The sequence below is a fragment of the Rhinolophus sinicus genome, chromosome 18 (genome assembly GCF_057876585.1).
Source record: "Rhinolophus sinicus isolate RSI-liver-muscle chromosome 18, RSI-T2T, whole genome shotgun sequence".
NCBI classification, from domain to species: Eukaryota; Metazoa; Chordata; class Mammalia; order Chiroptera; family Rhinolophidae; genus Rhinolophus; species Rhinolophus sinicus.
The window spans coordinates 12,189,940-12,203,217 of record NC_142518.1 but is presented as its reverse complement, the minus strand read 5'-3'; the positions used below and the strand labels follow the sequence as shown (position 1 = coordinate 12,203,217).

The 13,278-nt window shown below is 40.2% G+C and overlaps 1 protein-coding gene across 1 annotated transcript in view; it reads right to left on the bottom strand.

The window, feature by feature from the left end:
- The window catches only part of PPEF1 (protein phosphatase with EF-hand domain 1), a 105,931-nt gene that overhangs the window by 17,588 nt on the left and 75,065 nt on the right, over positions 1–13,278 (bottom strand). Inside the window, exons 10-13 of the mRNA XM_019755387.3 lie at positions 12,817–12,983; positions 9,818–9,854; positions 8,829–8,978; positions 306–449 (exon numbers count right to left, since the gene is read on the bottom strand). Coding sequence (XP_019610946.2) covers positions 306–449; positions 8,829–8,978; positions 9,818–9,854; positions 12,817–12,983 — 498 coding nt within the window. The remainder of the gene's footprint in view (positions 1–305; positions 450–8,828; positions 8,979–9,817; positions 9,855–12,816; positions 12,984–13,278) is intronic.

Genomic DNA, 13,278 nt, shown 5'->3' with positions numbered 1-13,278 from the left:
GTGACTGGTAATAGGAATGGAGTTTCTTTTTTAGGTGATGAAAATGTTCTAAAATTAGATTGCGGTGATAGTTGCACAACACTGCGAATATATCAAAAAACATTGAATTATATACTTTAAATGAGTACATTATATGGGATGTGAATTATATTTCAATGACGCTATTAAAAATATTGTGATGAGTTCAGAGAGAAGGATATGATATGCTTATAAAAGTAAGTCACTTTTTAGCTCTGTATTATAAGGGACAATATCATCTATGCTGCATCTTCTTTGCCACTTTGGTAGACAGTTTGATTACCTACCTGTTCCCATTCATTCTGTGCTAAATCTTCAGAAAGGGATAAACTTGTTGTTCTGACTCCCAGAAGCGTGTCTCCTTTACGTTTCTTCAACTCAGTACCATAGCCTCCACGCATTCGAATTGGTGGCATCAGCACAGACTTCATCTGTAAGACAAATGCATGCTTTAGCCAAACCCTATGCTTGGCTGCACACAGAAACTTCAGTCCCAGTTGCTATTCTCTCTACATGGTTGTACATCAACCCAATGAAAACACATGGTCACCTTTTCCATCTCACCTACCTCCCTTACCTAGTGATCCACCAATCTCTCTAAGGTGGGCTGTTCGATTCTGTTTGTACATTTTTCAGCTAGAGACATCGCCCTACAGGGCAAGTTTCCTATTAGAGTTTCTAAGGGACCCCAGAGGAACAGATGTCAGTGCTAGACATGTTCTGAGGCATCATCATAGGAAATGGAAGATGCTACGGGAAAAACTGGTCTCCCTCTGACCCTTTATCTATACATGGGGCTAAGAGAGAATCAATAGGCTTTGGGCTCGGAAACATCTCTTAGGAGATTGGCTGCTTTCCATTTTGTTGTGTTTTCCTGGAGAAATGAGAGAAAGTACATCTGTGTCCAGGAAAGTTCTCAAAGGGGCATAAGTTGAAAACGTTGGAAGTTTTTCAACTTAAACGCAATGTGGTCTCAATCTGCCCCTGTTAGCAATTGATGATGTTCTCTAATCCTAGTAAAAAAAAAGAAAAAAGAAAAGGTGATGCATTTCTTTGGAAAATCAAATGTCTTTTTGATAGTACTTCAATTACAATAATCCCTTCTACATTCCCTTATATAACCTGAGACTGTAATTTTACACTTGTTTCTTTGCAGAATCCTACTCTTCTACAAAACAATTTGAAAACAATACTTCCATTATACTGGTGGTCTTAGTTCAGTGATGAACAATTCTCTGTGGTAGGCCCTTAGTTTCTTCTATAAACTAGGCTGTACGTGAAATCTTACCTTTATTCTCAAAAATAAAAATTGACTTGTATTCTGAGGTGCTGTCTCATTGAGGTGGTTGGACATTCAATCTCAGCTATCATTAGTGAGTTCACAACCTACCCTCCCTATCTCCCCAAGCAAATGTCCCCAGATTTTAGGCAGAACACAGCATTCTGGGAGGACAGTCAGGACTTGGGTCCACACAAGTTTTGATAAGCTCATTGGGCAAGGCCACATGTTCTCTTCATTATGTGTGGCTCTGCTGTTTTTAAGGACACTTGGGATCAGGATACTTTGCCCTAGCCCCTCCCTAAGGCAGCACACCCTCATTTTCTTCTGGGGGTCCTACTAGCCATCCCTTCCCACACCCCCTGCCAGGGAGTTTGAAGAATATTAAATCAGAGTCTTAGCCTTATAGAATCTTCCTTCTCTGTCCCTCTGCATTTATCCCCCCACACCCAAACTGCCCACCTTACAAAATCCCTTGAGTGAACCTAGAATGGTGGTTGTCATCAGGTTCCCTCACCCCTACCCCTCCCCAACAAACAATTATGCCAACACAACAGGTATAAACCAGGAAGCATGGTCACCCTATACTGGTAGGGTCCTAAGGGATGGGACAAATGGGGGGTATCAAATTGGACTTGAAAATTTACTTTTGTATCTCATCTGGTAGACTTTCAGGAGCTTGAACCTACTACTTTCATCACAGCTTAATTATATTTAATACAAGTAAGTGCTGGCAGTTCAACCTCACTCTAGGGGGATAGAAGAAATAAAAAATATAGAAGTCAAATTTCTATCTTTAAAACTTGTCTTATGAGTAAGGTGGAACAATGATCCTCGAAGGGCATGAAATTTGAGGTATCCTGGGAAAATTTCTGGCCCACAAACTTCTCCCTGGGGTCTGTCTTGGTGACTGAAATTCAAACCTCAGTTCCAAGTAGAAAAGGAGAGAGTTGGAGAAGAGAGCTTTATGTTCAGAGCTTACTAGATGCTGTTTCCTTCATCTAGGTAATTATATTTAATCTTCCCAGTAATTCAATATGGTAGGTATTTTTAGCTTCAACGTATAGGTGTGGAAACTGAGGCTTAGAAAACTTTAGTATCTTGCCCAGTTACCCAGCCAGGGTTGGCAGGAGCAGGATGTACAGCTAGCTACGTCTGTCTGATGTAAGGGCCTCGTGGTGCGTACGAGGTCAAGATGGCTGTCAACTTAGGGCCTCCACAGAGATAATGATGGGCATTCTAGAGACACAATCCTAATATCTCAAAAGCCACAGAGAAGGCTAGCTGCTCAGGCTAACGTCAGGAAAGGAAAACTTTGCAATCTGATCAATTGGTAGTAGCTGCCATAGCTGATCAGCGCTGTTGTCATAAGGCAGGCGGTGGTGGAGTGTCTCATTCCTGCCGTGTACTTGCCAATATTTGACTGACAAAAACATCATGTTCCCTAGCTCTTGGCTAGAATCATATCCACTCATTATGTTAACACTGACTATCTCATGTTGATCGAAATGTCTTATTCACTATTTGCTGATACCATGAGAAAGATGCCTTCAACTTAGGATAGCCTTAAAATTTATTGCAACTGGGATACTTTCTGAAAGTCAAGGGAGTTGCTATTAACAATTATACCAAGACAACAGTTGTAAACCAGGAAGTATGGGCCTCACTGGCTGAGGTGGGGGAGGGGCTATGTAAAATCGCCACAGAATCAGGCAAAGGGTTGTAAAACAGTTTTTCTCCAGTTTTGTATTAGGTTTGCCCTGCTTTGGTCTTAACATCTCTTAGGAAATATTCAACAAACGTTGATTAACTGCTTACTACATCACAGGTGCTGGGGTTACATCAGTGAACTAGAGAAGCAGAGGAGGACAGTAAACAAACAGTATCACAGTTCCTTACTTAACTTTGGTAACTGCTATGAAGGGGCTTGGGAGCATAAAGAAGGGGACGGAATATAGTCTGCATGTCATGGAAGGCTTTGCAGAGGAGCTGAAAATTAAACTAAAGCTGAGATTAAAAGGATGAGAAGAAGTTAGCAACAATATCATTATTCACATGTGTATAAAGGTATAAGAGCTCCCAAAACTCAAGGTGAATAGGGGTCACCTTTCTGTCAATATCATTAAATTCTGGCTCTAGACGCCACTTGCCTAGATAGGCTGAAAGTTGCTTATCAGCCCTGAGTGTAAGGGTTCGGGTTTCTCACTAGGACCCTGTATGATCATCATCTAGCTCCAGAGCTGCTATTGGTCCTCACGCCCATGCGGCACCCCCCCTCCCCCCATGTCCCTGATGCAGGAGCTTGGCTGGGCTCTGGTGCAGAGGAAGACAACAGCAGTCACTCCACAAGGCCCAAAGGAGCCTGTCACGAAGTACGGGAGCTTTCCAGACCCCACACAGCCACTTCCCTCAGAGGTTTTATACATGTCCCTGCTCTGCTTCTGTTGTATTTAACATGATTGTTTAGGTTTAAATTATTTGCCCCAAAATTACCCTGAACCATTTGGAGTATATTATAAGGGAAAGCACATCGATTCAGAAATAAAGTGCTGTATGATTCCACTTATATGAGGCACCTAATGTAGTCAGATTCATAGACACGGAAAGTAAAATGGTGGTTGCCACGGGGTGGGGGCAGGGGAAATGACGAGTTACTGTGTAATGGATGCAGAGCTTCAGTTGGGGAAGACAAAGTTCGAGAAACGGATAGTGGTGATAGTGGTGATGACTGCACCACAACGTGAATGTACTTAAGGCCACTGAACTGTACACTTAAAAATGGTTAAAGTGGTAAATTTGTGTAATGTATCTTTTACCACAATATTAATTAATTAATTAGAGATTTTAATTTTTAAAAGTCAGGATTTTTCACTTTTATTTTTTTTTTAATTTATTGGGTGACAACTGTTAGTGAAATTACATAGATTTCAGGTGTACAATTCTGTATTACATCATCTATAAATCCCATTGTGTGTTCACCACCCAGAGTCAGTTCTCCTTCCATCACCATATATTTGATCCCCCTTACCCTCATCTCCCACCCCCTCCCCCCTTAACCTTTGGTAACCACTAAACTATTGTCTGTGTCTATGAGCTTTTGTTTCTCATTTGTTGTATCTTGTCAAATGCTTTTTCTGCATCAATTGATATAATCATATGATTTTTGTCCTTTATTTTGTTTATGTGATGTATCACATTGATGGATTTGTGGATGTTGAACTATCCTTGTGCCCCGGGGATGAACCCCACTTGGTGGTGATGAATAATCCTTTTAATGCATTGTTGTATTCGATTTGCTAGAATTTTATTTAGGATTTTTGCATCGGTATTCATTAGAGATATTGGTCTATAGTTTTCTTTTTTTGTGCTGTCCTTACCAGGTTTTGGTATCAGGGTAATGTTAGCGTCATAAAATGAGTTAGGGAGTAGTGTCTCTTCTTCAATTTTTTGGAAGAGTTTGAGGAGGATTGGCATTAGATCCTCTTTGAAGGTTTGGTAGAATTCACTAGTGAAGCCATCTGGTCCCGGACTTTTGCTTTTGGGAAGGTTTTGGATGACTGATTCAATTTCGTTGCTGGTGATTGGTCTGTTTAGATTTTCCAGTTCTTCATGGTTCTGCTTTGGAAGGCTATATGTTTCTAAGAACTTGTCCATTTCTTCTAGGTTATTGAATTTGGTGGCATATAGTCCTTCATAGTATTCTTGGATGATCCTTTGTATTTCTGTGGTGTTCGTGATAACTTCCTCTTTTTCATTTCTGATTTTGTTAATTAGTGTCTTCTCTCTTTTTATCTTAGTGAGTCTAGCCAAGGGTTTGTCAATTTTGTTAATCTTTGCAAAGAACCAGCTCTTTGTCACATTAGTTTTTTCTATTGTCTTTTTGTTCTCTATTTCATTTAGTTCTGCTCTGATTTTCCTTATTTCCTTTCTTCTGCTGACCTTGGGTTTCACTTGTTCTTCTTTTTCTAGTTTTTTAAGGTGTAACATGAGGTTATTTATTTGGGATTTGTCTTTTTCTTGAGCTAGGCCTGTAATGATATAAATTTCCCTCTTAAAACTGCTTTCGCTGCATCCCAAAAATTTTGGTAGGATGTGTTTTCATTGTCATTTGTTTCTATGTATCTTTTGATCTCTCCTCTAATTTCTTCTTTGACCCAGTCATTCTTTAAAAGTATGTTGTTTAATCTCCATGTATTTGTGTTTTTTCCTACTTTCTTTTTCCAGTTGATATTCAGTTTCAAAGCCTTGTGTCAGAGAATATGCTTGGTATGATTTCAATCTTCTTAAATTTGCTGAGGGTGATTTTATGTCCCAATATATGGTCTATCCTTGAGAATGTTCCATGTACACTAGAAAAGAACATATAGTCTGATGTTTTAGGATGAAGTGCTCTATATATGTCAATTATGTCCATTTCATCTAATGTGTCATTTAGGGCTGCTATTTCGTTATTTATTTTCTGTTTGGATGATCTATCCATAGCTGTCAATGATGTATGTAAGTCCCCTAGTATAACTGTGTTTTGGTCAATTTCTCCCTTTAGTTCTGTTACTAGTTGTTTGGTATATTTCGGTGCTCCCTGATTGGGGGCATAAATATTGATGACTGTTATGTCTTCCGGTTGTATAGTCCCCTTTACCATTATGAAATGTCCATCTTTGTCTCTTGTTATCTTTTTCACCCTGAAGTCTGTTTCATCTGATATCGTTATGGTTACACCTGATTTTCTCTGGGTACCATTTGCTTGGAGTGTCAATTTCCACCCTTTCACTTTGAATCTATGCTTGTCCTTGTAGATGAGATGTCTCTTGGAGGCAGCATATGGTTGGGTTTAGTTTTTTGATCCAATCTGCTACTCTGTGCCTTTTTATTGGTGAGTTCAGTCCATTTACATTTAGGGTGATTATTGATATGTGAGGATTTCCTGTCATTCTATCTTTAGTTTTCTGGTAAGGCTGTGTCTCCATTGTTTCTTTGCCTTTTTGTTGTTGTCTATTATTTCTGTGTGGTGGTATTCTATGATGTTTCCTCGTGTTTCTTCTTTTATTACAGTATATATTTCAGTTCTGGATTTTTTTTTTTTTTGAGTGGTTGCCCTTAAGTTTATGTAAAAGAAAGTTTGATATTTAGAATATTCCATTTTCTTCAGCACGCTTACTTTCTCCATTCCCACATTCCGGTTCCGGCCTTTACTCTCCCCCTTTTTATGTTTCGGTTGCCACATATTGTCCCTGTTGATGGTGGTCGAATAGCCTCCTTTAGTATTTCTTGTAGTGCAGGTCGAGTATTAGAAAATTCCCTCAGCTTCTGTATGTCTGCAAAGGTCTTTATTCCTCCTTCATGTCTAAAGGATATCTTTGCTAGATATATTATTCTTGGCTCATAATTTCTCTTTCAATAGTTTGAATATTTGGTTCCACTCCCTCCTGGCTTGTAGAGTTTCTGCTGAAAAATCTGATGATAATCTAATGGGCTTTCCTTTGTAAGTTACCGTCTTCTTTTCCTTGGCTGCCTTGAGGATTCTTTCTTTGTCGTTGATTTTAGACACCTTCAATACAATGTGCCTTGGAGAAGGCCTGTTGGGATTGAGGTAATTAGGTGTTCTATTTGCTTCTTGGATTCGAGGATCCAGTTCTGTCCACAAGTTTGGGAAGTTCTCATCAACAATTTGTTTGAATATATTCTCTGTTCCCTTCTCTCTTTCTTCTCCTTCTGGTATGCCTATTCTTACATTGCTCTTTCTGATGGAGTCAGAAAGTTCTTGTAGAGTTCTTTCATTTCTTTTAAGTCTCAAGTCTCTTTCTTCTTCCATCTGTGTAATTTCCAGGTTTCTATCTTCGATGTCACTGATTCTTTCTTGCATCTGGTCAACTCTACTACCTAAGCTGGTTATTTCATTCTTGATTTCTTCCATTGAGTTCTTAATCTCCAGAAATTCTATTTGGTTCTTTTTTAAAATTTCAATCTCTTTTGTAAAATGCTCATGTTCTTCTTTGACTGTGTTTCTGAGTTCATTAAACTGCCTTTCTGTGTTTTATTGCATCTCGTTGAGTTTTTTCAGAACTGCAATCTTGAATTCTCTGTGATTTAAGTCACATATTTCCATATCTTTAAGTTCCTTTTCTGGAGACTTTTCACTTTCTTTCTGAGCTGTCTTGTTGCATTGGTTATTCATGGTAGTTACTGATTTATTATTTCTCTTCCTAGACATCTACAGGAGTGGCTTCTGCAACAGGTTGATAGGAAGAGGTCTTTCTTTTGTTTTCCAGTACTTGTTGGTAGAATGTTTTATTTTCTCTCTGACTGCAGCCTTTTTTTTCTCTCTCTCACACGGTAGTGCTATGTTTTCTCTGCACTATTCCTGCTTCTCACACAATGGGGGGATTCCCTGGGAGACGGGCTTCTCCTCTGTTAATAGTTCGCCTGGGTCTCAGGGCGCAGTGTCCGTGTGGGTATGGGGAGAGCTTTTGATGTTTCAAAGCTCTTACAGCTCCCGATACAGAGCCCGTATGTTTCAGCAGTTCTGTTTACTCCTGCAGGGATCCACCCAGATAGGTGGGGCCAGGGGCAGGGTGAGTTGTGAGAGATGGCCCAGAGCAATGGTGGCGACCACCACCACAGCCGGTCATGCTTCCACAGCTCCCTCCCCTTTGCCGGAACTAGTTGGGCTGCGAATCTGTGTCTGTGGTCCACAGTTCTCAGAACAGCAAATATTCTGTTCTTTTGATCTGACACTGCTACTGTTCCACTTCTAGCACCGGGCAGGTGGGGGCGGGGCAAGCTTGGGAGGGTAGGGAGGGGGCAGCTAGTCTCAGTGCCTAAGGCTTCTGTTCTCTGCAGCAGTGAGGGCTTAAACCACCGTTTTCAGCCTTCTTCCCTCAGTCTTTTCTCTGAGGTGTCTGCTGTGAACATTGGGTTCAGCCGTGTTATATGCTGTTCCCTCTGTCCTGTGGGCCATAAGCGGAGCCCTAGCCATCCAAGTTCTTCCCTCTCCCGCAGCTGTGGTAGTTCCAGGATGCAGCGAGCTCGGAGCACTGAGCTATGTCTGAGTCCTGTGCCCGCATGGCTCTGTCTCCGCACTTCTCCCTTCCCTCCTCCCGCCCCCACCCCACGTGATTCGCCCACCTTTAGGTGAATGCAGTAGTGGGCCTCTTCATCTTGCCTGTCTGCTGTGCAGGGAGTCCTTTGTGGAGTTATTCTTGTTCGATTAGTTGTAAATTCCAGGGGAGCTTTACAGAGGCTCACCTCACGCCACCATTTTTTTAGATTTTTCACTTTTAGATACCATATGAAATGCCAACATTTTCTTATTTTCCCACTTTCATCATGAATTTAAAAAATTTTTTCCCATATATAGAAGTTACCCATTTAGTTCTTTATCATACAATCACAGTTTTTCTTAAAATTTGTACTAATATTTTCAGAGTTACAATAACCATTAAAATATAAATATAAAATAATAAATGAAAAGAGGAGGTATATATCCCCTTATAAATCTCTGAGACAGAATTCATGTAAACATTCTTCTTACCTTGTTTCTATTTACGCAGTGGAGATAATTCAAGTCTGTGTCGTCGGATATCCCACCATGTATGACCAGGACTTCTTCGTCAATGATTGTACCAATTGGGAGCCAGGCATAGACTTCTTCCAAGATTTGTAAGATTTTCTTTCCATGTATCTGTAAGTAAGAACTTGGGTAAATTTAATTTTCTGATAGATTCAAGTTATTGAATAGTCCCAATGTGTGGACAAAAAGCAAAACATGCCACCCAAAGGAAGTCAACATGGAGCCACTAACCCACTAGCATGCATTAATCATGTCTTTTTATTCTATATTTTTGATACTTTGACATCTTGGAGCCTTGATGACCCTGGGGGAGAGACTGACCCTCCCAGGACTAGCTAATTCCTAGAGATAATAAATGACTTGCCTTTCATATGCAAAGTGAAACTACCTTTCATATGCAAACCAATCCAGAGCCCACACCCCCAACCACCTCCTTTATGTAGCTGAAATTATTCAAACTAGTCAATCCTAAATCTGCTTACATTACCTTCCCCCATTCCTTCCCACGGAAACCACAATAAAAGATCTTTCCCACATTTTCCCCTCACTCGCTCTACCTTCTGACCAACCCTGGTGGTTCCCCATATGACCCCCAATGTGGTGTGCTGTGCCTCCTGTTTCTAGATAACTGTGATTAAAAACCTCTTCGTTCAGGACAGCCATTTTCATGTTTGCATGTTTTACCATACCCGAATAAAACAAAATTCAAGGTACCTTTAAAATAATGGGATATGTTTGTATCTGAAATTTACACAAAAGTCACAATGAAAACGTTTGCTTTAGTTCGGGAAGAAAATTAAGCCTCTAACATGGCCAGGATTTCCTGCTGTGCTCTTATTTTATTGGTATGGATTCTGACTAGTCCATCCATCACCTTTCCTGAAGGCTCCTTTTTTACTTCTATGCATAGACAGCAAAGAGAATACAAAAAAAAACAGTATGAGTCTTACCTTATATTTACACATGATTTCTTTTGTGAAGCCATACCTAAAAAAAAGGGAGGGGGAATTTAAAATATTTAATTAAATGTTGATAGCTCCTCCACTTACATGAGTCATGCAAAAAGGGGAGACCTTGACATCTCACTATCACAAATGTCAACAACTCAAAAAACTAGACTTTAGTTGGAACTGAGTATTACTTACCCAAGTCTTTGCTAGGCATGATGGGAAAGAAAGAAAGTAGCCAGAGAGTTCATCCCTACCCTCAAGGAGCTTGTAGTATAGTTGGGGGGAGATACATTTTCACAAAACAATTACAAGACAGCTTAAAAAATATGTGGTAAGCATAGGTTGTGTAAATGCTGCTGTATATTCAGAGAAGTGTGCTGTGGCGGTTGGGGAAAGCTCTGTGGGAGAATGCCTTTCATTTATAGAGTTTCTCAGACCTCCTATATCTTTTAGTATATGAATTATAAGGGAAGGAAGACAGACTGACCAAACACAAAGAAAAGTCTAGAAGATAAACAAGTTAGGTCTTTATACCCTCTCTCATATAGTTCATGTAATGGTATTGAAAGTTTTAATAGAAAGTATCAGGAATTTTAAAGTCCAAATAGCAGTTGCTGAGGAAGATTTAATGATGGAAATTTTTTCCAATTACTTTTCCTTGCCTTAGCATAATAGTATCTACCCTTCATACCCAACATGATGAAATTGGAACACGACACACTCTCTCCAGGTTTCCATGCAAATCATGTCATGTCAGGCTTCTACAGTGTAACATTATGTTTTCTGAGATGAATTCAGTCCTGTATTCATCAAAGGTGTCCATGTCGTTAAATCCAATGGACACCTGGCAGCCTTCATCTTTCTTGCCCTTTCTGAAACACCAAATACAGTTGACTACACAGTCTCCCTGCAAAACGCTTCTTCTCTTGGATTCTGTGACAGTAAAGTCTCCTGGTTTTCCTCCTTCCTTTCGGGCTATGGTGAATCTCCTTTGCAAGTTCTCCTGTATCTAGCCTTAAATGTTGAAGCTCCTTCAGACCTTCTCCCTTCACTTTGTCCCTTGGCAATCTCATCTTTGCCCAGGGCTTCAGTTACTATCTATGTGCCAATACTGGAGGACAATGATCTGCAGACCACACTTCATTTGTGAGCTATGGACATGTACACTCAACTGCCTATTTAACAGTACCTCAAATCAGCTTACCCCAAATTGAACTCATCATCCTCTCTCATTGCAATGTTCTCTTCTTATGTTCCCAATATCAGTGAATGATGCTGTGTAGCCCCAAACTCAAGCCCAGAACCTAGAGGTTATCCTTGATTCTTTCCTCTCTCAAGTCCCCATATCACGTTACCAGGTCTTAAATCATCACCGCCTAAACTCCTCTTGAACCTATCTACTTCTTTGCATCTCTGTCCCTACCACCCTAGTCTAAGTGAGAATCCATAATCTGTCTCTTCAACTACTTCTTAACTGGCGCTCCCATATCCACTCTTGCCCCTCTCGTAATTACTCTTCCTGCTGCATTTTAAAACACAAAAGTTTTATGGTACTTCTCAATGATATTCTGTTGACCTTGAAAAAAAGTCCAAATTCCTTTGTATAATCCAACCATTTCTTATGTCTCCAGCTCTATCAGACATCATCCTGTCCCTCAGTCTATGCTCCTGCCCTCCTGAACTTCTTTCAAGCCTAAAACGTCTTGTCTTAAGCTCTGCATAAGTTGTCCCCTCACTGTGGAATACCATGGCCTTTTCTTGATTGCCTAATTCATCCTTCAGGTCTCAGACTAATGCCAGACTTCCATGTCATACAACCCAAGTCACCATTCAGACTGCTTGGGTTTCCCACTTTACAAAATCATCACATTTGAAAAACCTGCTCAATGTGTGTCTTGCCTGCTAGATATAAACTCTGAGGGCAGGAGCCATGTCTCTTTCATTAACCATTGTGGCACTAAATAAATATGATTGGCTAACTGAATAAATGAAAGGATACATGGCATGCCCAAATAAACGTATTGAGCTATATTATATATAATGGACCTCTGATAATAGTCTTGGGATCTTTTTCTTCATAGTCTTAGTATTTGCTTCTCCACTTAAGATTTAGATTTGAAACTCTGCACTCTGGCCAGGTGCCAAAACTGTCCAAAAGACAAAACCAATCAGTTGCTGAGCTTTGACCAAGGCACCCAAAAGCCCAGGACCAAAAGCAAGAAACATGCTATGCCTTCTACTGCCCTAGAACAAACTGGTTCTTATTTTTCATAAAACAAGAAATAAAAATTTAAAAAAGAAGAAGGAAGGGGAGGAAAGGGGGTAGAGAAGGAGGAAGAGGAGGGGAAGAGAGGAGGGGGAGAGAGGGAGGGGGGAAGAAGAAGAAAGAAGGGAAAACAGAACATTTGTCACCTACTATGTCTTTCAGCACAAATGGGTAAACCATTTACTCAATCTTTATTCCTCAAATCTCCAGTGAGTCAGATAGTTGACATGCTATGTTACAGCAGTTCTCAAATATGTTTATGGACAACTATGCCAGAAGCAATTACCATGTCAGAAAAAATACACACATCAGTGAAAAACACAGTACTAGTTTCTGAAACAACATCTGAGACAAGCCAAAAGAGTAGGAAAAGAATGATTCCAGCTCAGCCTGCTCATAGAACCTACCACACCTCTAAACCTGACCTAACACATCTACCCAGCACACAATTTGGACTGTGTGTATGGTGGGCTTGGGAAGAAGAGAAAGAACATAATAGAAGGGATAAGGAAGAACAGAACTGGAAGAAAAGATACGAAGGGGACTTCAGAACTACATATACTCACTCAGTAGAAGATTGGGGATTGCAAATAGGGATAAGAACTGAGATCTTCCATGAGATTCCCCTCATCCCTACTTTTCTACGTTCACCTCTAATTCTCTGCTAGGATCTAAACATGGCAGCATTTTACAGAATGGGAAACAAAAGAGGAAATCTAAAGGCCTCGGTTACCTCATATTCATCAAAAAATCTTCATGGTTCCCTCTGTTCAAGTGCACGTCATTGGGATAAACAAGAAAACTCACAAGCAGGATCATTAGTACCTCCATGGAATTATTTCCTCGATCTACAAAATCACCATTAAAAATATATGCATTGCTCGCTGATGGGAGACCATTCTGTGGGAGGAGAGGAGTAAAACAAGCAGTTAAAAGAATGTACTTTTAAAGTAAGGTTTTGTATTTAATGTCACTGTGAACATGGAGAAAGATGCTGAGTTAGTTCTTCCATTGGGAAAAATCTGCTCAGTTGCTTCAGTTTCACTCTTCTAGGGCAGACATCTCCGACAAGGGGCTTGGAAGTGAAGAATTAGCTTGGGACAGGAAGATTCTGGGGGGATGGGGATTGCTCATTCTACCCACCACCTACTATGAGTTTTCTCTGAAAGGAGCTGATATTTGTCCTATCAAAAAT